Source organism: Siphateles boraxobius, unplaced genomic scaffold, assembly GCF_051911475.1.
Source record: "Siphateles boraxobius isolate OS27281-9 unplaced genomic scaffold, OSU_SipBor_1 46, whole genome shotgun sequence".
NCBI lineage: Eukaryota > Metazoa > Chordata > Actinopteri > Cypriniformes > Leuciscidae > Siphateles > Siphateles boraxobius.
In genome coordinates this window covers 32138-57348 of record NW_027509097.1, presented here as the reverse complement: position 1 = coordinate 57348, position 25211 = coordinate 32138, and the positions used below count along the sequence as shown (strand labels likewise).

The 25211-nt window shown below is 39.7% G+C and overlaps 1 protein-coding gene across 1 annotated transcript in view; it reads right to left on the bottom strand.

The window, feature by feature from the left end:
- Positions 1-12094: 12094 nt before the first annotated feature.
- Positions 12095-25211, bottom strand: part of LOC143709654 (uncharacterized) — a 40277-nt gene continuing 27160 nt past the window's right edge. Inside the window, exons 10-15 of the mRNA XM_077200220.1 lie at positions 21087-21259; positions 20403-20473; positions 19045-19202; positions 17986-18130; positions 17251-17394; positions 12095-15479 (exon numbers count right to left, since the gene is read on the bottom strand). Of these exons, the coding sequence (XP_077056335.1) occupies positions 15204-15479; positions 17251-17394; positions 17986-18130; positions 19045-19202; positions 20403-20473; positions 21087-21259 (967 nt within the window). The 3' untranslated portion in view covers positions 12095-15203. The remainder of the gene's footprint in view (positions 15480-17250; positions 17395-17985; positions 18131-19044; positions 19203-20402; positions 20474-21086; positions 21260-25211) is intronic.

Sequence of the window (25211 nt, the reverse complement as noted above, 5' to 3'; positions counted from 1 at the left end):
ATTTCTTGTCGGGTAAACTTTTTCCTCTTTGTTCTAGAGTATTTGATGTTTTGCATTGATTATACTTGAATTGATTATGAAATTATAATGATACATTTACCTGACATATTAAATTGTGACATTTGATTATTCTAATTGACTTTGACATTATTTGCATTCAAGAGTTTAAAAGAATAGTAAAACATTCGCTCACATTTAATGATGCACAGATATCATTGAAAAACCTTTTCATTTTATGGAGTCAGATGAAACGAGTTAATACATAAGATAAAATGTATTGCATTTAACTAAAAATACTTTGCCACGAGAAAAGACAGTAACACGCAGAGACCTTCACCGCTAATTCGAATACCGCCATTGGATCGAGTTAGACGGCCTTACAGTGTTTACCACTGTCACATCACCTTTCCTTTTAATTACACTTTTTAATCATTTGTCATTTAATCATTTTTCAAATCATCAATTGAGGATACTAATTACAAGTAGAATATTTGCACAATCTTATAAGATATAAGAACTGTTCAACAGTCTGTGGTCGTCGTTGCCTGATTCTCCTTTTCATGATGCACATCTCTTGTCTGGTGCAGAGTGTCTAGAAACCACTCAGTTTTAGCAGAATGTGCAGAATGAGGCCTGGCGTTGTCTTGCTTCCCAGGAAAGATGTCATCTTGATGGCAGTTTATGTCTCTGTATAATCTAAATATACGCCTCCATGTCAGTGGTACATTCACAATAATGCAAGTTAGCCAGCATGCCGTTTGCACTGATGCCTCCCAATACAGATGTTTGCTTTTGCACCCGTCACTGATGAAAGTCTGGTTGGTCCCTTTCATCTTTGAGACTGAGAACTCAATCTCTGTTTTTCCCCAAAATAACTGATGTAAAGTTTTCTCCTTGCGTAACAGAGATTCAAGTGACATTTCTTGATGAAGCTTCAGACTGTGTTAAGTTTTCAGTGAAAAGTACAGAAAACAGTGAAAAGTACTCTTGAGCACATGTGTCTGTATTTAACAGAGTAGCATGATGGTTTCTCATCTGAGAGCTCGAAGGTCACGCATGTTCAACAGAGGTCTCCTGCCTTGCCCAACACAGACTGAGGTTTCTCTGGATTCCCTGAATCTTTTCACAGTATTATGAATAGGGCTGGGTACCGAGTTCGGTACTTTTTAGGTACCGACCGAATTGCCTCGATACTACCGAGTATCGAAACATGTCTTGTTTTTCGGTACCAAGTTTCTGTACCTAAGTGGTTAATCTCGTCAACGTCAGTGAAACAATAAACATGCAGCATGATTGGCTGTGGCGGAAAAACACTAGTTTACGCGGCTGCCCAGAGACGTGCCTCGTCGCACGTGAGGCTGTAGTGTGTGTGTGTGTAAGCGTCCCAACCCAGATAGATATTAAATATGTGGAAATGATCAAAAGTGTACTTATGTACCCGACTCGATGCCATAAGCACACGATGCAATATTTTCGACAAGATAAATGCTGTCAAGACCAGCAACACAGATAAATCTGATAATGCACTTAGCGCACAGAATACACTTGAGAATAGAAGTTTATTTTTTCATATACAGTACTCTGGTGTCTGTACCCTGGGCATTGGAGGAGGGGGCTCAGGGTGATTGGGATACTCCTGCTGACGTGTCATCCTAATGTCTCTCAGTGCTGTTATGAGCTCTGCCATAAGGTCCTGTGATGATGGCTGATAAACGTTGTCTGCTACTGGGGGTGGTGGCAGTGGCCAGTCGTCCTCATCCGGAGGCAGAGTGTGACCACCAACTTGCCTAGATGGCGGAATTGGCGTGGTTTGGTACGCACCGCCATCCTGCTCTATGTTATGCTGCTGTTGGGGGGGGGGGGGGGGGGGGGGGGGGGGCTGGTGTAGGGAAAGGAGAAAAGGCTGTCTGTTGCAGTGCTGGTAGGTCTGAAAGGGAAGGGCGGGCGTCAAATCGCCTGTGCATGTCCATTACCTGTTGCTGCAGCCTTTGATTTTCTTCCCTCAGCTTATAAAGAGCTTCAAGGACCTCAGGTGCTGTTTCTGGGGTAGGCCTCGATCGATCAGAGGCAGGTGTACTCTGAAAGAGGGTTTCTGTATACTCAAACTGGCGTGGATAGGCAGCTTCCGCTCCCCGAACGAGAGGACGGCTGCAATGCTTGAAGGGGGATGTCATAATCTTCCATCCAGGCTGGCCGCCGGCTTTCTCGGCGGGGTCGGGCATCTACTGGGCGTGTATACTGATCCGAGAACATCTCTAAACAATCCCACGGTGACCACGCGACTCCGGCTCGAAGGACCAAATGTTTTGGTGATCAGAAAGGACTGTATAATTAGACTGGTCTTTAAATGGTTGTGGCCACCAGGGGGCATCGATTATAATGCAGACAAGATGTTCCGTTTAGGTGTTTTATTAAAATAAAGGTTTAAATGTGTGTGGTTCTGAAAAACAGAGATACAGGCATACATCAGTAAATGTAGACTCTCTATATAAATGTCAAATAGTTATTACATGCAGTATATAAAACAAACACAATCAAGATATTCAATTATAGTTTTGGTATGTATGACTTAGATGCAGTGTTATAATAAATGCTTATCACTAAGCAAATACAATATTTAGAAATGCAGTAGTAGCCTACACTATATCCCTGTTCAAAGATTAATTTGTTGCACATTAACTGCAACAATATACAACAGGCTAAATTCAGCTGAACAAAATAATTATGAACTGCAGAGTTATTCCTTCAAATAAACAATGTTACACATTGTGCAAGAACAACAAACATTATTTAAATAGAGTCACGTTAGGCTTGCAGAGCCTACACAGTCTACACAGTCTTTCAACACCAGCGCTCTCTTTCAAACTTTCCCGAAACTGAATGAAAGCTGTCTTCTTCCGCGAACCGCAGAGCGCAGTGCCGCTCCTGATTGGCTGATTCCCAAGCAGCCAGATTTATCTGCCTGAAGAAGTCATTCTTCGTCACATGTATACAGTATAATATATTTTATATAGGCCCATATCTTATATGTAATATAATATAATCTTATAATCAATATAATATATATATCAATAGGCCTATAATCTACAGTATTATCTGTTACCAAATCCAAATTCACTAGAAACCCCTTTAAAGGACTGTTGAAAATGTGCACTACTGGCCACTGGAACTGATGCTAAAAATGTGACAAAATAATTCTTATATTTAATGTAAGATATTTGTAAGATATCACTGAACATTTATGTAACCAGCAAAATAAAAAAAATTGTAAATCTTTGTTTTTTGTGTTTATTTTAAATTAGACAAATCTGATATTATTTTAATCTCCCATCTGTTATTTAACAGTTGAGATCGTTCTTTAATGCTTCGCTAAGTAGTAGAAGACACTAATAGCAGCTATTGAGTGAAGCAGAGAAGGCGCTAAAAACAAGGTTTGTAAGTTTACTTTTTGTAACCTAGAAATTCGATAAGAATATATTTTAATGGAGCATATGATTGTTCTTGCATTGTTTGTCATAGCTTTTTGGTACATAACAGCTACCGTAGATGCAACACACATTTGAAAAAGTGAGGCGCTGGAGAGCACAATTCGTTTGAATGCAAAATACAGTTTCACCGCTAGATGGGAGAAATTCCTACACAATGTCCCTTTAAGGGTAACTAAACACCTAGTCAGAGCCTGACTCCACCCACTGGCAATATTTGAAAAATGCTGGAAAAGTGGGCAGAGCCCAGCGGAGGGGGGCGTGCACCTGAGACGCATCTCTCTGTATGGAACCTGCCTACGTCACCGGCAACTGCTACGTCACGAACCACCGCAAACATCCAATAGGAAAATTCAACTGCAGTATCCACCATTCAACCTGAAGAGGGCAGCACTCAGACGTTCTTACACCATATATTGTAGAATTTTTATACACTTGTAGTGTGTCGTCATTGGGCGATCACGTGACTGCTGTGATGGCATTCACCTGTGGACGGACACAAAGGGGACTTTAAAAGAGAGGTGTGGGCTAAGCGAGAGACTCTCTGGGGTGGTGACCTGTGGAGAGCGTCTTGGCTGTCTCTTGGGGAGAGACATGTCTATGTCTATGGGGCGCGAGTGGTCTGATTGGGCAGAGCAGTTTGAAATGGCTGCGGAGATTAATGGTTGGGATGATGGATTAAAGCTAAAATGTATGTCTTTGTTATTGTCAGGTCGTGCGCGGGATATTTATTGTGGCTTGCCAGATGAGGCTCGGGGAAATTTTGGTCAATTAAAGGCAGCAATGGGTAGATGTTTAGAACCTTGTGAATGCACCGATTGGAATCGGGTGAGTTTTTCCTCGCGCAAGAGGCAGCCAAACGAAACCGTGCGAGAGTTTGGAAATGCTTTGAGGCGTTTAATTTCAAAGGCATATCCGTCAGTAGATAATACCACGAGGGATTTACTGGTTCGAGATCATTTCATTGCCCATATAGGTTGTGCAGATACGCGTATTCATTTGCTCAGTATGAAACCAGACACTTTGGAGGGGCTATTAATTTGGCGTCCGAGCTGGAAGTAATTAGGAGTTTGGAATGTAATAGTACTCTTCCAAACGCAAAAGTTTGTGGGGTGATAAGTGATAGTGTTGGGCCAGCTAGAGATGGGCAAATGCAAGCTTTAATCGGGATGATGGAAGGGCTTCGGCAAGAAGTAAAGACTTTGCAGAGTACTGTAAAAAAATTGCAAGATCAAGTGACAATGAATTCGTTTTCTCTGCCTAGTTATCAGGCTGACTATGCTATAAATAGACGAGATACAAGGACTTTAAAAACTGATAGTGTGCGAATGGACCCGCGAAACCGAGAGAATACTGAAGCTTGTTGGGAATGTGGGTGTACTCGTCATTTTAAGAGAGATTGCCCATATGTGTCGGGAAACGGGAGGGGGCGGGCCCGGTAGACCAGGAGCCCGCCCCTCTCTCTGTTGCGTCTATGTCTGGGGGAGCATGTCAGTTTAAGCCGGAAACAGGTGGAGTTTATGTGCTTGGTAAAGTTGGGGAGGGGGGAGGGTGGGGTGGAGACCCGCTTATTGGTAGATACAGGAGCACAAGTATCGATTGTACCCAAACAGTTTTGGCTGGAGGCAACCGGTGGAGGGGATGATTTGGTAGAGTATAAGGGTAGATTGAAGGTTGCTAATGGAGATCGAATGGAAGTTTTGGGCCAGTGGAAAACCACTTGCCAATTTGATTCTCTGACAGTAGTGGTTGATTTTGTAGAGGCAGATATTAGCCCCGGGGAAGTGTTATTGGGGAGTGATTTTCTAGTCAAATTTGGTGCAAAACTAGATTTGAAGGAACTATCCTGCTACTTGATGGGAAAAAAAATTTCTGTACAATTGCAAACTGATTTTGTAGCCCCTTCCATGCCAGTTGTAGTTCGCGGTGATACCAGGATACCCCCACACAGTGAAGTGATAATTTTGGGTTCAGTGGAGGGAGTGCCCCCAGGAAAAATAATAGGTATGCTAGAGCCTGGTTCTTTTCTGTCTCGCTATTGTGATGTTTTAGTGGCACGTGTGGTGTGTACAGTCACAGCTGGCGTTATGCCAGTTCGTGTTATTAATGTAACTAAGGAAGCTCATACTTTATGTGGTGGAATGAAATGAATGGGGTGTTGTCTACAAATGTAGAGGTGGGGGAAGGGGCAGAGGAAGTAGATGAGGGGTTCGATGGTAAGATCATGTGGTCTGGTAATACTCTGATTTCTTATTTTGGGTTAGACTCTAGAGGGTTTAAAGTAGAGCAAATGCAGGCTGTTCGTCAAGTGTTAGAGCGTCACAGCCAACTTTTCAGTACGGGGGACAGCGATTTGGGTAGGACGCATCTTTTTCGCCATCAGATTGATACAGGAACTGCTAAACCTATTAAAATGGCACCTCGTCGGGTTCCGCTTCATTTAAAACAAGAAGTGACCGATCATATAAAGCAAATGTTGGACAACGGTATTATTCAGCCTTCTTGTAGTCCTTTGGCAGCTCCAGTAGTACCAGTGAGAAAAAAAGATGGCAGTTTGCGTTTCTGTATCGATTATAGGAAACTAAATGAGGTGACCCAGAAAGATGCCTATCCGCTTCCAAGGATAGACGATGCGTTGGATAGTCTGGCAACGCTTGTTGGTTTTCGACCCTCGACCTGGCCAGTGGTTACTGGCAGGTTGAGGTGGACCCGAAAAATAAACCCAAAACTGCTTTCACTACACGGCAAGGCCTTTTTGAATTTAATGTTCTCAGTTATGGCCTGTGTTATTCCCCTTCCACTTTCCAAAGATTTGGTTCTGGCCGACCTTCAAGGACTACGTGCTTAGTATACCTTGATGATATCATTGTTTTTGGTAAAACATTTCAGGAACACCTGGGTCGCTTGGAGCAAGTCTTTACAAACCTGTATGAGGCAAATTTGAAGGTGAAACCCTCCAAGTGCAATTTATTTTCAAAACAGGTATCCTATTTGGGGCATATAATTTCAGCAGAGGGCGTTAAGGCTGACCCTTCTAAAGTTGAGGCGGTGAGGGGGTGGCCGGTTCCTAGGAATCAGACAGAGGTTCATAGTTTTTTGGGACTGGCCTCTTACTACCGTCGCTTTATGAAGAGTTTTGCTGAGATTGCTAGGCCTGTACACCAATTGATGGAAAAGGGTAAGAAATTTCACTGGGGAGAAGATTGTGAAAAAGCTTTTTTAACACTCAAGTCTGGTCTTATATCAGCTCCAGTTTGGGCTTATCCGGACCCCTTGAAACAATTTATCTTGGATACTGATGCTTCAGATGTTGGGATAGGGGCGGTACTATCCCAGGTGGAGGGGGGGATGGAACGGGTGGTGGCCTATGCAAGTCGATCCCTTACAAAACAAGAACACAAGTATGCCACCACCAAAAAGGAATTGTTGAGTATGGTGACATTTATGAAACATTTCAAGCATTACCTTTTAGGGGCAGAGTTTGTGTTGTGTACAGATCACAGTTCCCTGTGGTGGTTGCATAATTTTCAAGGGATTGAAGGACAGTTGGCCCGCTGGCTAGAACAGTTAGCAAGTTTCCAATATAAGATTGTGCATAGGTCAGGGAAACAACATACTAACGCGGATGCTTTATCGAGATTTGCGGGCCTCAGTGCTATTTCGGGTCAGGTGTCAGACCAGGTTGGGGGTGTGGTGACTGAGGAAACCTGTCCTGTGAGGGTGGTACAGGTGGCTAAGACGAGTGTAGGGCCACCGTCTAGAGAAAAGCTGGAAGATGATATGGTTAGGTTGCAGAGGGAGGATGGTGAGTTGGGGCAAATGTTTCAGTTGCTAACTAAGCCACAAGAGGAGCATGGGGAGGTAAAAAACTACCCTGAACTGCAGAAATTTGTAAGAGTATGGGATCAGCTTCAGATACAGGACCAGTTATTGGTGCGACTGCCTCCACGAAATTCTGATGCAGCTGATAAAGTACAGGTGGTACTTCCAAAGTGTTTGGTTCCGAAAGTGTTAGCCATGTTACATAATGTGGTTACAGGTGGCCATCTGGGGGTGCAAAAGCTACAAGGAAAAGTTAAAGATCGGTTCTATTGGCCGGGGTGGTTTGCCGATGTGAGGAGGTGGTGTAGGGAGTGCGCGGACTGCGGCTCACGGAAGCTACCAGCTCGAACTCCACAGGCCCCCGATGTGTCCTTCGGTCACGTCTCGCCCTCACGAGCGGGTGGCTTTGGATATTTTGGGTCCACTTCCTGAAACCATTGATAAAAATCGTTATATTTTGGTTGTGGGAGACTATTTTTCTAAGTGGACAGAAGCTTTTGCTTTGCCAAATCAGGAAGCACGATCAGTTGCTAAAGTGGTAGTGCAGGAGTGGGTTTGCCGTTATGGTGTCCCTCGCAGCCTTCATTCCGATCAAGGCAGGAATTTTGAATCTACTTTGTTTCAGGAACTTTGCAGATTATTGGAGATTAACAAAATGGTACGTCCCGCTATCATCCTCAGTCGGATGGGCTCATTGAGCGTTTTAATAGGACCTTGCTTTCTATGCTATCAATTTTTGTGGATAAGAATCAACAGAATTGGGATTCTTTATTACCATATGTGATGATGGCGTATCGTAGTAGCGTCCATGCCACTACTGGCTTTACCCCCCATAAAGTCGTGTTTGGGAGGGAGATGGTATTACCGGTACATAATATGTTGAATGTGAACTTGGAAGAGGCTTTTGAGTCTCCAAGTGAATATGTGCAACGTAGGAATTTTGTCCACTGTTGTTGGGGCAGTAAAGCAACATCAGTTACAGGCTTCTTCCCAGCAGAAAAAGTACTTTGATTTTCGGGCTCAGGTACAGTATTACTCAGTGGGGGAACTGGTCTGGGTTCGAAATAAGGCTCGGAAAAAAGGGGTTTGCTTCAAATTGCAGAGAAGTTACATGGGCCCCTTTAAAGTAATGGAGAGAGTGTCGGATGAGTTGTACCAGTTACAGTCAGTTGAGTCTACTAGAGTTGTTCATTACAATTGTTTAAAACCAATTGTTTCCCGATCTGTTTCAGAGAGTCTGGAGGGAACGATGAGGCTGTACAACCACCATTGCAGCGACTGACCGAACTATCGACCCCTTCAACGTGTGCCTCCGGTCGTGGCTGAGGGACTACCATCTGTAGAGGGAAAATCCTTCTCGGTGGGAACAAAGGAGGAAAATAGGTCCTCCGGAGATGAAGATAGTTAGGTAGTTAGCTGCCTTGGGGGCGAGAGAGGATAGTTAGAGGGGGGAAAATTATTAGACTGTCACCAATTACCTCGGAAGATTACTTGACTGTCACCCACATTCCACTGAGACTCAGCAAAGTAGCCTGCTATGACGCGAACATCAAACGGACTCGAAGGAAGCTGTAAACACCGCCCGGCGTGCAGTTTGGTGGCGGCTGTAAATACAGAGGTTGCCTTCACTAACTACCCTATATGGATGGGTCTTCTTCACCCTGAGGGAGGGAAGTGCTTTTAATTTATTCCTGTATGAATGAACTGTTGTGAGTGTGTAACGAATAGCGGGCCAGGGAGGGAGGTCGGGGAATTGAGACCGAAGAGTTCCGCCCTATACTTGTGTTCACCGTGTGCCTATGGATTGGGGTGTCCCGTTGAGTTTAAAGCACTGTGTGACGTGTTAAGCGTGAAACTTACTGTGTGTAGATGACTTGTGCCTTGCGGGTCTTTTTGTGTGTCTGTTCTCTCATTCATCTCTCTACTGGTATCCGTGATCAAGAGTATTATCTATTTGAAATAAAGTGTAAACCCTTTCTGATTCAACTGACTGGCTATTGAGAGTTTTTGATCACCGTAGGGCTGTTCATGAGGTTTATTACACACTTTATACACAAATGTGAAAAAAGTTACTCGAATCAATGAACAGTACTAACAAAGCCCAATTCTTACAGATCATTAACTAAAAAAAGTTGGTTTAGGGTTTAGTTATACTTTGAAATTGGATATGTCACTATTTGGAAACTCTTCCATGATCAATATTAACACTTTCTTGGACTTTAAGCATCCTTTAACATGTCATTTATTTCTGCGACTATTTCTGAAAAATTATGGAAGACCAGTTTCCATTTTTATAGTAATTCATGTCAGTAAATAATGATCAATTATATCTGAATATGGTACACGATACCTGTATTATCATGAACATCAATTCATGTTATATAACTACTTGATATTCTTGTTATACAACAACAGCAGGAAGTTGTTTTTATATATAACAACTATATAAGAGCTTTCTGTAATTTCTGTAAGTAACCTAAATTAATAAAATACATAATTATAATAGAATGTAATATATTTCTTATCAGGAGCTTCAGTGACAGTTTCAGGTTTACTGCTCTCTGTTAACAAATTTTTAACCACTGTTAGTACTGAAAATAAAAGTACAGTTGCAAACATTTATTGAATTATAAACAACAGTATTACATACGGTACATTACATGTAGTTCAGATACAATTGAAAAAAAAAAACAAGATCCAGCAGACTTTATTTGAAATATAAAGATGTACTTATTTAAAGTGCATGAACACATTGTTTAATGAAAAAAGAGCAAAACACTTATTGTGTAATGCTCCAATTATTTTTTATGTTAAAGGGGTAGTTCGGCCAAAAATGATATTTAACCCATGCATTACTCACCCTCAAGCCGTTCGAGATGCATATGTCAATCTTGTTTCAGACGAACACATTTTCAGTTATTTTAGAAAATGTCTTAGACCCTTCAGTGGATATAATGTGAAGCAATGGGGTCCACCTCCTTCAAGTCCCAAAATGTGCATACATCCTTACAAAAGTAATCCATCCGGCTCCAGGGGGATAAACGAAGGCCTTCTGAGGGTAATCCGTGCGGTTTTGTCGTAAAAATATACATATTTAAAACTTTATAAATGAAAATATCTGACTTCCGGCAACGATCGACGCGCGTTCTCTGCTCTCTGGCTGCGCAAGCGCGTTCGTTCTACGTCACGACGGTTCCTACGCTACGTCCTACCTCGTACGCCGACTTCCATCACCCGTGAACGCGCGTCGATCGTTGCCGGAACCTGCTTGCGCAGGGAGCGTTCCTAATGATTGCAGGAATCACTTACTCTAACAATAGCTGCCCGTCCGGTCCACTCGGCATGGGACGTTTTTTCCAGTTTATTTTGTCTAACCATGCTACAAGGAACGCTCCCTGCGCAAGCAGGTTGTCACGTTGGTTATGTTGACGGACGGTAGCCTTTTTTTCAGGTGCTGCGTCATATCATTACGCCAGCTGCACTCATGGTACGGCAGTAAAGTTTCTTGATTATTACGCAGGAATGAGAGTATAGTTCCCAGCCATATCAGCCTAGAAAATCGTAACTTTACATTTTCCGTCGGTCTTAGTGCACGATGTAACTACAGAAGAGTCAAGTTTTAAATAGGAAAAATATCGAAACTCTTTGGTAATTTTTTTTTGAGAAATGCTAATGGTCTTGTCCACTTCAATGATGTATGCTAAGCTATGCTAAAAGTGGTACCGCCAGAACCGGAGATCGGCTGAATGGATTCAAAAACGGTAAAACTCAACACTTTAACTCTGGGGGAGTTGTAAAATGAGCCTATTTCTAAAAAAAGTGGAGTATCCCTTTAAGAGACCATTTCTCAGTTAAAGCCGATTTTCCATTTAGACTAAAGTATAGCTCTCCTTGAGAGAAAGAAAGCACTATCTTGATGTTTTGAGAATACTCTCGTGTTTATAGTTAGAGCCTGGCCAAATCCAACTTTGGAAAAGCTGTGTGTCGTGTGTGTGTTATAACTGTCCTAGCTATTTCAAACCAGGCCCGCTACAGAAGAATGAGGGGGAAAATCAATTTTGCACTCTACCCTACCGGGTACTGTGTTCAGGGTATGCATTAATCAACAAAAGAAAAAAAAAGAAATTATTTTTGTCAGCATGTATTGAATTTTTACACAAGGCAATTCATCATAAACACCCAACAAATAAACTCAAACATTAAATACATCACAAAAGAAATCATGGGGTGAGTTGATAAGTGTGAAGACGTCTCAAAGATGTCGAAGAATAATGGAGTTAATAAAGTGAGCAGTCTTTGAAATGAACAGTCTTATCTGTAGATGTTATGGATTGATGAAAAGAAGAATTTGTCCTTCTAACTGCAGCCTGGGAGTCTTGGAAAAAGACCCTTGGACCGTTGCTCTCATGCACCCAAGCAAAACTCCCACTCCAACATTCAACGGCAATGTACGTCATATGTAGTACAAAAATCCTGGTTGAGCAGCAAACTAAAAGTTTCTCAAGCCAGGATTTACTGGAGAACAGCAGATACCATGTGATTGCTCAAACTGCATCTCCCTCTGCAATGTCCCTCTGGTCTTCATTCTTCATATCTGGTTCTGGGTCTTTGACTGTAAATCCCCTTATACCTCAAAAAAAGTGTTTAAATATAATTCACACAATGTGGAAATCAAGTAAGCACCACTGATTGTGAAATTAACAATTCGGAACTGATTTAATTAATTTAACTTATGTTGTTTTATTAGCCTACCTACTAAAATTCAATCAAGAACTTCACACGGTACGTTTGGTGCATTTCATTATAGTCTGTTATTTATTTGTGTATTCTAGGCCATCATAAAGAGAGGCTGTACAAACACGGTCCTTACAGAACTTTTTACAAGCGAACCACATACTGTATGAGAGACCAGGAACAAAGGGAAAGAATATAGAAACGTCAGAGAAATAAAAAGTAAACAAAACAACTTAGTGTTTCCTTCACTTTCAGTCTATAACAAGTTCAGTTTTGTCCTCGTTTACAATTACACCAAATCTTAAACAAGCAGCAATCCTCCACCAAGAGTCAACAGACGACACTCAACCAACAACAGAAACGATGCATATATTCACCTCAGAACAAACAAGACACAAGATGCAAATGAGAGAAGAAGAATTTCATGCTGTTTATGTACATTCAGGTGCTGATAATCAGGTGCTTATATGATAATCATATTGGTCAGAGACGACTGATTTCATCATAGCAGGACACGACAGACGCCTGTCATCGTCTGTGTGTGTGTGTGTGTGTGTGCAGAATTAGAGAGACAGCAGACAATAAATCGGCAGGTTACCAGACGAGTGGTTACGCCAAGACACATTACTTCAGTCTACATGAAAAGTAAACAAAATGACAAATAAATATGTATACGAACACAAACCCAACAATGCGTCAGTGGATCTTTACACCATCGTTCTAGTGCTCTCGGCATTAGTATGGCTGAAGACAGCGCTCTCTGCTGGTGGAAGAATGCATTGCAAGGGTTACATTATATTCATGACACCTGAGCAGAGAATGGCTTTCCCACTTTATATTCACCGATAAACTCACAAGACTATTCAACATCATGCTCTCTGGATATACAGGGCTGTATTGATAAGGTGTACTATATTATAGGTACAACAGCAGATTTCATCATTGAAATCAACTCTAGTGGTTGATGATGAATTGAGTGAATCTCATATAACTGGTCAAGGACCAGGTCATAATTTCACCCCCAAATCAATAAAAACACAATGTTTTGGATTATGAAGCCTATTTTTAGGACCATTAAGGTTTTTGCATTGCATATATACTATATATATATGTGTGTGAGTGTGATGTCAATGGCAATACATTTTTTTTATTTATTACAGCATGTTTGTCCCTCTAATAGAGTAAACAGAATCTAATAAGCATTGCCACTAAAATAATGGGAATTGCAAAATAAATGCATTAAAGTACTGGGATTTGAAGATTAAATGTTGCGAAATTGTCATGGAAATAATTTTTCAATGTCAATATCAAATAAATAAACCCCTAATGGTCCTAAAAACATTTTTCTTTTGACTTTGTAGTGAAATGTGACTTGGACATGATTTTTTACAATATTCACCCCAACAACATTACAATGTTCATAAACAGACTCTTTTTTTTTTTTACTTTTAGACCTCTTGTATTTCTTTTGCCCTTTAGACTCACTGTAACAGTAAGATACGCCAGTTTCGGCGCAAGACTCAGAAATGTTTGTTACACAACTGAAACACCACACAGTATCTGCAAAAGGAACCATGAAAGAAAAACTGAAATGTGATGCCAGAATCTCCTCACCATGGTGAAACACATGGTACATTCAAGGGTTTCAAGCACCCGTTCGAAGTATTGGTCATCGTGTCACAGGAAGCCGCGTGCCGTGTATTTAAACATCCACATATGCGTTGATCACACAAACAGGCCTATGCTGAATATTGCATGTGGCAGTTTGGATTTTGACACACCACATTCATTACAAGTTTTAAAACATTCCTTATATAGGTGATATATTTTTGCGCATATACAGACTCTCTTTCCTAGATTACATAAGAAAGCAATAAGGGGAAGTGCGTCTTAAACACTGACTAACTGCATTTATCAGGAAAAAGATGACATTCAGTGCGCTGCGTGGGTAACAGGTCCGTTTGACTCCTGAACTACACACCGCGTGCCTCCTACCGGATCCAAAACACCAAAGATTGTCACTAGTCAGCCATGCCGTACACAGCAGACAACATTCAGCCAAGAGAATAATGCAGAAAGACAAGGACAAGAAGCTAAAATAGAGCATATTCAAGAAATGAACTATACAGACAAAATTCACGCGTCTCTGTTCGTTCGCTTGACTGCAGAAATCATTTTCTCAAACGTTTTATATTGTCTTGCTTTTTCCTCATAAATATCTAAACATCCTTTTGCATATCAGTGATAATATCTTGAATTAAGTTTATTTTCCGCAAAGAGTTTAACGCGTAAATCGAACAAAATTTAGCAAGGGTTTGTGCTTAAAAAGTAGAGGAAAAACAATCAGCTTAATTCAAGACGTGATATACAAAATGTGTTTCTCATCTCGTTTTAAGGACGTTTAAATATTTTTATTGAACAAAAGACAAAAATACTGATTAAGCAAATGAGTTCTGCAGTGTAATAATACTTAGTGTTCAGTGCAAAAGGCGTTTTTGGGTTTTGCTGAGCAAATGGATGGATTGTAAAGGTATATTTCGTGACTATGATGTCCTTGTGCATTATTGTACAGTTACAGATTGCTAATGTTGGAGAACAACATGTAAAAATGACTAGTTGCACACGGGCTAGTTAGTTCAGACATCTGTTTTCTGTTCGTCTACCGGTCCTAAACACCACACAAAAATAGACGCCCGTATGACAAATAACAAGCATTGTGTTTTCCCGATCCTAGACGTCTCATTGTTTGAGCGTTCACAGGCATCGTGCTCGTCGCGTGAATATGCTTTGTAAACAAATTAGTTAATTCTAAGGATGCAAAACTAAAAACCTGCAAACGATACGGTATTTTTCTATGGTTTTGAAGATGTTTAAGCACGCCAGGCCTAGGTAGTGTGCGATGCATGGCGAAAAGTCGCAGAAGAAACCGAGAACTAGAAGGCAACGGAACATTTTATGCATTTCATAATTCCCTCCGAGAAACACGTTCTCCCGACCAGATTCCATAGCACCTTGTGTTGTGACATCACCCACCCATCAGCCAATCACAGAGTCAGATTCAGTCCGAATCAACACCACTTCCTGATGGCACAGAGCAGGAGGGCGCACACAGGAAAGAGAGAGACCTCACTTCCTCTCCAGCAACGCGAGCTTCCCGCGGGTTCACTTGCGGACGGCCTGCCGGTAGCTGTGTCTTTGGCCCTGTCCGCGGGAGCAGCTGTTGTTGGGCTCCTGTGGGACACATGCGGTGTTGGTCTGGCTCGGGCTCGGGCCGTCTCTGGTGCTGCAGGTCAGACTGCTGTCCTGTAGTGTGGGACTGGATTGAGCTCTCTGTAACGCCCCTTCCTCCAGGAGCATGGACTCGAACACAGACAGGTCATCGCCCCCGCAGCGCTGCTTGGCCCGCAGGAGCATGCTGTACGTCTCGTAGCGCGTTTTCTGACAGAGAGAGAGACATTTTATTAAAGGACAAGTTCGGTATTTTACACTTAAGCCCTGTTGTATGATTCTTCCAGTGCCCATAGGAAACCATTGTAGGGGGGGGGGGTTTGGGGTTCACGCCCCTGCCCCTTTTGATAAATGAAACACACACCACTAACAATAATAATACAAACAAATATTATATTTAAAAATATAAGAAGGAGAAGTGGTAGGCGGAGTTTCCTTTGCAGCGCCTCATTTAACGGTTCTGGTACGCACTTCGCAGCAGTTCGCGCGAGTCTCTTCAAACGAGCAGCAGGTAACGTTTAAGCTAATACGGAAAATCACATTTATCCAACTATCACCATGCTACTCTAAAAGTTGCTGCAGGATGCGAGTTATTCTTAACTACAATAAAAGTATAGCTCGATTTCAGACGCATTCTGAGTGACATTGTCATTCGTTTTTATCCAAGGAATAAAAGTGCAAGGGGAAATACATCTAACAGTTAGTTAAATGAAATCTTAAGTCCATGTCCAACTCTAAATTGTGAGGAACTTATATCTTTGATTTCATAGTAACGCTTTACAATATGGTTCATTTGTTCATTACTCATGTATGAACTAACCACGAGCAACACATTGTTACTGTAGGCTAAATCTTAGTTAATACTACAACTGTTAATTGTTTATTCATGTTATGTCACAGTCAGTGCATTAACTAATGATAACGAATACAACTTTTGATTTTAATGTTTTAGTAAATCCTGAAATTAACTAAGATTAATAAATGCTGTAGAAGTGCAGTTCATTATTAGCTAATGTTAACTAATGAAACCTTATTGTAAAGTGTTACCGGTTTATGATAGCTAACACTGTCTTTCATACATATAATACATACATTAAATTTACAACATCAACAAAACTAAAAATTAATTTTCCATAATTACCTTCTTGATTCTCACTGTTTTGTTTGGTAAAGTAAATAATATTTAGTAATATTATCATAATTTCCCTATTTTCATTTGATGTGTTATGTATTCTAATATTTGTATCAACATATTTTCTTAGAATGCCAAGGAAAGAAAGAATAAAAACAAAAAAAATCAAGAAGTAATCATTTTTTTTATTTAGTGCCCTTTTTGGTCCCTCCGCCCCTGAGGAGCTCTGTGCACGCCACTGCTGCAATTCTTCAGGATTTAGTCTCAGTTTTTTCTGTTTCTTCATGTAATCACAGACAGACTCAACAATAGGTAGATCAGATCATACCGGCTGTTTTCAGACTCCTTGTGCAGGCAAAAATCTCACTGGATTATTACAATTAATAGCAAAAGGAATGTTTGGAAATGTAAAATGATTTTCCTACTGACATACTACAGCAAAAGATATAAATAACTGGCTTAAAACCAGCTTTGGGAGTGAAAACACTAGCATGACTAAGACTTTTGCAAAGTATTGTATATCAGAGGTGTAAAGTCCAGGTTCAGAAAGTAAAAGTCCTCCTCAGTATTTTGTTCCAATCACCTGGATTTGCTAATTAGCCCAGTTTTTCAGCCAGGAGATTAGCGAATGAGTGAGATCAGCTGGCTGCATTCATGTCTGGAATAAACACATGGCAGGACTTTTACTTTCTGACCCCTGGACTTTGATGTCGGTCGAAATACTTGAATCTCCAAAAACACTACTTCAGGAAATGGAAAAACACTGTATTTTTTTTAAATACCCCAAAGTTTTGAACGCTATGGCACATACTGTACAGTATGCAGTACACTAGAAGCACCTTTTTTTACCTCAAACTCCAGATATTCTTCTCTCAGTCGATACTCCTCAAGTTCACGACCCTTGACCTTTCGGTCAGGCGGATAAGAGCGCAGTTGTACGAGCTCGGTGGAGATGGTGCGAAATCGGGTTTCATGAGCATGTACCTGCTCCTCCTACACACACACACACACACTTTATAATACTGCAGCTTACTTATATAAACACATATACAAGCACACATACACGCACAGTCTCTATTCCAACACATAGTGAGCTACTGCCTATATAGATACATACATCAATATTGTATGATACTTCACGCAAATAGGTCAAATAATTATTCAAATGTATTGTTTTATTAAACAATAATTTAATCATATTTGTTTTATTAATATTTTATATTCTTATTACCATATATTTAATATTTATACCCATTTGTTAACATTATTTAATGCATTAGTTAACAAGAACCAACTATGAACAATATATTTTTATTTATATGTTAGTTCATATAAATACAATTGTTCATTGTTTGCTCATGGTGCATTAACTAATGTTAACAGATAGCACACTTTGATTTTAAAAATGTATTAGTAAATGTAGAAATTAACAGTAACAAAGATTTAAAATTCAATAGAAGTATTGTTAGTTCATGTTTACTAATGTAGTTAACTAATGTTAAAAAATTTAACTTTATTTTAAAGACTTACAGTATATGCCTTATCAAATATATGACAACATTTATGCTATTCTGATAATTTGACCTGTGATAGTTTGGAGGCGGAGCCTGGCAGCAGCGGTCGACTAAATTTCTTCTGTGAGCCAATGGCAGCAGGGAGGGGCGGGGCTGAAAACATGGCCGCCACTGTGTTGATGCGTGTGATCCAAGACTGCATTTGTTCAGCATTCCTACACAAACAAATCAAATAACTTTTTAATAAAAAGTCTAAGATAAGTACAAGACTTTAACAGAGTATGGGTTCTAGTTTAATTCATTTTCTCAAGCAGTAACATTTGAAGACAAACCAAGAATGAGCTCTGTGGTTGTTAAATGATGGTACAGAAGCTGTGGGATGAACATATTTAAAAAAACAAAACGTGTTTAATTATCCTAGTGAAGAACAACACGACTTATGATCCTGAAGACGGCTCCACCAATCTAAGAAGATGTGGAATCGCAGTTAAAAAAGGCAGTGTTTATGTATGTATAAGTGCAAACATGTACCCACAAAAAAGTGGATTTTCCAGCACAAGCAATGAGAGCTGAAACTGGGGCAAACTTCAACTAGAGCAAAGCGAGTTCTCCTGGGGAACGGGAATGTGTGTGAACACACACACAAAAGACAGAAACCAAGCTGACGGGACTACATGAGTGTTTTGTCATAAATTGGACAGAAAAGATGCCAAATGCTGAGCCTCGTGCTGTACAGATGATTTATTTCAGAGATTTATTCCAGTTATAGCTTACTGTTTTTGCGAAAAAGCATATGCACATAGTGTGACAGATTTGTACATCTGAATGCTCATTTATCTCCTGAGATCTTTTTGCAATGCTGTGTCACATAATGCATTTCCAAGTTAAACAGTATATTGAACTGGAACATCATAAAACGAAGGACGGGACTTGTTTTATCTGTGGGGAAATGATGGGATGCTGAATTTACTGTGATGTCTCCGGATGTGAGGAGGTTGGAAGGGAGCAGATGAAAAATAAGTGGAAAAGGGAAAATTGTTTTAGAAGTGGAGTTATTACATTCTGATGACTATGGCACATTTTCCTAAACAAGTTTACGTGTGTTTTCTCGTTCGGAGGGTGAACTCACGGCGCCTGGAAGAGGTAGACTCTCCAGTCAGCGGTCCGGAGGTAAAACACGTTTGGCCGTTTGCTGTAGTCTGTGGCTCGGATGGCCAAGGAATGATGAATCGACACAGCATTCTTCAAATCCTCATCGGATAGCTGTTTATCCGGCCGATACTCGCCCTGGAAAAACAATTATCCGGTAATTAATTCAATACATGCATCAGAGATGACCTCATAGTACATTCTCGTAATCATTACTGATTTATTGATCATATTGTCATTCTATTCATTACGTATATTACCAACAAACTGTGTATATCTGGGAAGATGCAACAGCTGTTGGGTTTATATTAAGGCAAACAAATATTATTTGTTTGAAAGGCACTAAATATTGGCAAAAGTGCTGTTACTTAAAGGATTAGTTCACTTTAAAAAAAACTTTTACTGATAATTTACTCACCCCCATGTCATCCAAGATGTCCATGTCTTTCTTTCTTCTGTCGAAAAGAAATTAAGGTTTTTGATGAAAACATTCCAGGATTTTTCTCCACATAATGGACTTCAACAGGACCCAAACGGTTGAAGTTCGTTGAATGAACGAAATGACTCGGAAAAAAGAACGATGAAAAATGAACAAATCTTTTTTCGAGTCATTTCGTTCATTCAACGAACGAAATGACTCGAAAAAAGATTTGTTCATTTTGATGAACGAGTTCGAACAGGAGAGTCACGAACGTGCATCAAAGAACAGAGCAAGGCGAGCATTTGTGTTTATAAAACTTAAAACTTTTTTATTTATTTTTGAAATGAGCGATCGTTTCGCAAGATAAGACCCTTATGCATCGTCTGGTGTCGTTTAAAGCCATCTGAAGCTGCACTGAAACTGTCATTTGGACCTTGGACCGTTTGATACCCCATGAAGTCCATTATATGGAGAAAAAGCCTGGAATGTTTTCATCAAAAACCTTAATTTCTTTTCGACTGAAGAAAGAAAGACATGGACATATTGGATGACATGGGGGTGAGTAAATTATCAGCAAAAGTTTTTTTAAAAGTGAACTAATCCTTTAATATACCGATAAGTTATCATTTAACTGTATAATGAACAAATCACACATACAGTATTTTGAGGGATTTAACAGACTCAGTTAAAATAAATAAATAAATATTTAATATTAAAATATTTAAAATATGTCATTAAATGTAATAATAAAAAAACTACAATTAAATGTAAGCATAAATACATAAAGGAGGGAAATACTGTACATTCATTTATTTAATTAAAAAGAATGTGAAGAAAGAAGGACAAGAGGAAAAAAGGAATGATGGGAAGAAGGAAGAACGGAAGGAAAGAAAGAAGGAAGAAAGATAGAAACTCGCCTTCTGCAGGTAAAGGATGAGTCCCTTAAGAACAGCATAAAATGTTTTCCATCCTCTTTTCCCACGAGGTGCTGCATTTCACATGAAAAATAAACAAACAAAAATGTAAACAGATTTTTATTCTGCAGGTAAATGGAATAAATATATCAATACATCGGTGTTGACTAAAAAGGTTTTTGATTGAAACCCACTACACCTGCATTTCCTTCTAAATAAATATTTTTTTTTTGTTGGCAGATGTTTTTACACCTCTGAGGAAATAATATTATTTGCATTTTGTGGCATTGTATGCTACTCTAAAATAATATTAAACTATGTACATGCATATACTCTACATTTCAGAATCAGTTAAAGGTTCTAAATCTCTAATATACTGGATATAGAATATTACAGCATAAAAAAAATTACTATAGATTTACGGTTAGGGTTTGCTACTTGTAATTATGTATAATTTACTGTTATTACAATATTAAGTACATGTCGTAATGTGAAACACTTAAAATAAAGTGTTGCAAAAATGTTTGCGTAAAGTTTAAAGATACTATTTGAAAAGATAATCAAAAGTAACCGAAACTTCCTTAAAAAGAGGAAAAAGTTCTTCTGCTAATGTCCTAATTATACATTTCTGCATAAGATGACTCAAAGTAAAGTATGTGTAATAATCTAGGAAAGTTTATCACTCACTTCTCTTTCCATCACAGTCAGCGTGGACCTTCCTCACCAAGAAACCCGTTTTACAGAGTAGTGAACCAGACGGAGAGACTAAACCACTGCCCGTCCGCTTCATTCCTCTGGAGTTTGGTTCGTCTCGATGCTCTCCCAGCTCTGAAAACGACTTGCGTAACTCTTCTTCATCGCTGAGGGAAGAAACACATAAAACTAAATAAAGTACTGACCAGGAGGACGTGCATAAAAGAGGAATATGAGACAATGTACTCATTACATATATTACCATCAAACTCTGTATGTGTGGAAAAAATGCAACAGCTGTTGGGTTCAAATCAAGGCAAAAATAATAAAATATTTAAAACATGTCATGAAATGTTGCAATATATAATAAAAAACTACAATTAAATGTAAACAAATACACAAGGCAGGAAATACATTTATTTAATTATACTTTTTTATTTATGATAAAGTAATGCCTAATTATAAAACTCTAAATACCAAAACTTAATACACCTTGAAAATGTACCAGACAAATCAGTCTATTATTAAATCTTTGATTGCATCATGAAATTTTGCAATCAATAAAACGACTTGCGCAACACTTCTTCATCGCTGAGCGAAGAAACAAAAGAAAAGAAAAGAAAGAACTGAGCGGGAGCAAGTGCATAAAAGAGGAATATGAAACAAAGTGATCTCACAAATCAGCTGCGTTCGTGATAATCATGGTGTTATTTTTACAATGGCGTGCCATGTAATTATTACAAAAACAGGAATTAAATGTAAACACCTCATATTGCTATTAATCTATTAATATTGCTTATACTTAGTTACTGGAAAACACCCTTAACACGAACACTAAACACGAACAATTCATCCCACATCATCTGTGTTACAGACATGCATGAGGCCTCAAATCATGCAGATTGATCGAGATATCGCAACCACAAACGCCTGCTTTGAGGAAAAGCACACCAAGTGTTCTTTATACTGCAGTAACTGTGGAAAGAAATCCACCTCCACAATAAAGACTATGGGAGTTTGTATCAGCCCCTCTGTCAGACTCGCTGTGATATTTCGGGCCTGTCCTGCTGTGTATCCCGCCTAGAGTGAATAAAAGTCTTTCCCCTCACCACCTCACTCCTGCCGGCCGTAAATCCCCCAGAGAGAGGCAGACAGTATGGATCGAGTGAGTGTTGAAGTAAAGCGCTCTTCCCAGCGGGTTTCTCCCTCACATCTGCCACCAGAGAAATCACATCAAAGAAAGGCTTGATCCTACAGGACAAACAATTACCGTACGCCACTGTGAGCCGAGGTTAAACGCACTGGTGTATTAAAGCCCTCATACCATGAAAAATATCATTTATTTTTGGAAACTGAAATGTTCAATATAGCATTTAGACTTGCTTTAAAGTGCCCCATTATGCTATTTTAAAGGGATAATTCACCCAAAAATGAAAATTCTGTCTGTAATTACTCACCCTCATGTTGTTTCAACCCCCGTAAGACCTTCGTTCATCTTCGGAACACAAATTAAGATATTTTTGATTAAATCTGAGAGCTGGATCACTCCTCCATAGGCTTCTAAGGGATTGAAACTTGTTCCCCGAAAAGTTATTAAAGACATCGTTAAAATAGTCCAAGTGACTACAGTGGCTCAATCTTAAGTTTATCAAGCGACGAGAATACTTTTTGTGCGCAAAAATAACGACTTTATTTAAACTATTCATTTCCTTCTCTGTGGGCCTCGAGTGAGTTCACTAGTGTAATAGCGTAAGCTTCTGTGTTGTACGTCACACGCATCACACACATGACCAGCGTTGGCCAATCGTGAGACTACGTGTGACGTACAACACAGAAGCGCTGCGCTGTTACACTAGTGAACTCACTCGAGGCCCACAGAGAAGGAAATTAATAGTTGAAATAAAGTCATTATTTTTGTTTGTTTTTTGCGCACAAAAAGTATTCTCGTCGCTTGATAAACTTAAGATTGAGCCACTGTAGTCACTTGGACTATTTTGGAACAACATGAGGGTGAGTAATTACTAACAGAATTTTTGAGTGAACTATCCCTTTAAGTCTCCTATGGTCAAAAACACTTTAATTTTGTCATAATATACATTGCACATCACCTCATTTCTCAGAGTCTGAAAATGGTTATTTTAAAGATTTGGTTTCTCTAAGCCCCTCTTTTCAGCAAACTGCTCTGCTCTGCTCTGATTGGTCAAATGGCCCAGTCTGTGGTCAACCACTTACAGCATGTTTCGGAAACCAAACGTCCATTACTATATCTGAAATTCATTCCTCCTCAGCACTTGATACATCGTCATACAAACAGAAACGATGGGGTTTGTTTTACCGTATTAATTCCAAAGTGACGACTCATTCTTCGGAAGCGCATGTAAAGTAGATTCGAAGTACTGAAAACATGTAGACAACACAAACCAGCTATAACTCTAGTGTTTGAGGGCGGAGCAAACTAGACGTTGTTTGCAGGCAGCCAATGAAGACCACAGGCTGACATTATGCAAATTTGAAACATTGTTACATAGGTATGTAACAGGAAGTGAGACTGGAATTGCTGAAGACTCGTTTTAGCAGTTCAGAATTGAGTCTTTCTTTTAGGAGACAATAACTTTATTTATCGTGCACTTTGATCTTTAAAACTTTGCAGCGCTTTTACATTCACAAACAGCTATATTACACACTGCATGAAAGGTAATATTCAAAAAAAGGGACACTTTAACATCATATTCCCAATCATGAGCACATTTAACTCAACATGATTCTGTTTACTTTCTGCACATTTCTTTTCTTATAACGAACAATTCATCAATGCATTTTATTCCAAGTTCAAAAATGTTTTACTCCGCCTCCAAAACAAATATCCTTTTGGCTTGATGTCACAAATCCCTCTTACTTTGTTCATCCTCCATTCCCCATGTAATGTTAATTTTTCCCAATACCAGGTAGTTCTAATGGGAGAGAAACTCCAACCTAGCTCCCCTCCCCCGTAAAACATCCTTTTTCATTTGGAAATATGACATATTACACAGGTAAAACCGGCTACGAATGCCACTGTATGTTGTTTTTTAATACATGAAAACAGAGGTCATTTACATATAGACGTCTTAAAGGAACAAATGCAAAAACAGCAAAAACAGGTGGAAATAACCATGAACAACAAAAACATGGAAAATATAGAATTAAAAAATCAATAAAAAAATATATATATATTAATGATGCCTCAGAGAAAAAATATGAGAGCGACTAAATAATAATTAAAATAAATTGAGTGAGTAGAGTTGGAATGTACGCATAAAATGTGGAGTACAATCCCTTTAAAAGCAGGAGTGTGTCTGTGTGAATGTTCATGTGTCTGTCTTTCTCGGCTGTTTTAGGAGTTCTCTCGTCACATTCGGTACACTCAGAGGTGTAATATTTCTCGTGAACACACTTCGGATTGTCTGAGGTCAGTTAACAGACCCCTTTAATAGTGTCTTTCTCAGAGAAAGGACACACACATCACACTGCCATCCCGTCCGCGTGATGTTTCTCAGGGGAAAAACACTCGACAGAAGCCAACCTGGAAATCATGAGCTCGGTGGCCTAAACAGCCCAAGAACCTCCACAAACTACAGCTCACCAGCCACCAATAGTACAAAAACAGAGACACAAAAACAATATCTTTCCCAAAAGCGTTGCTGCTACTATATTTAATAAGTCTTTAACTGTACCTACTGTAATAACGATGCAATAAAACCTCTCATATTATGGTAGTGATCTTTTGCACATGCAATCTCACATTTACTTCTAATACGGAATCTCTCAGATGTCAAAATGGCCTTCTTGATTCAATTTCGGATGTTCTTAAATTATCACATGACAACAATAAGCATACAAATGACACAATAAGATACCCGACTGTGGCCCTGTCCCAAATGGCACCCTAAGCACTCGCGGTCTTCCTATGAGTCCGCACTTTAGTGACGTGACAACCTGCGCGGGACGGATTTTTCCGCCCGCTCCCGCAAAAATATAAGTTATTTTCTCCCGCTCCCTCCCGCAACAATCAAGTTTCGTCCCGCTCCCGCCCGCAAAATCCCGCGGGTAAACGTATAAGTAGTTTTTTTTTAAAAATAC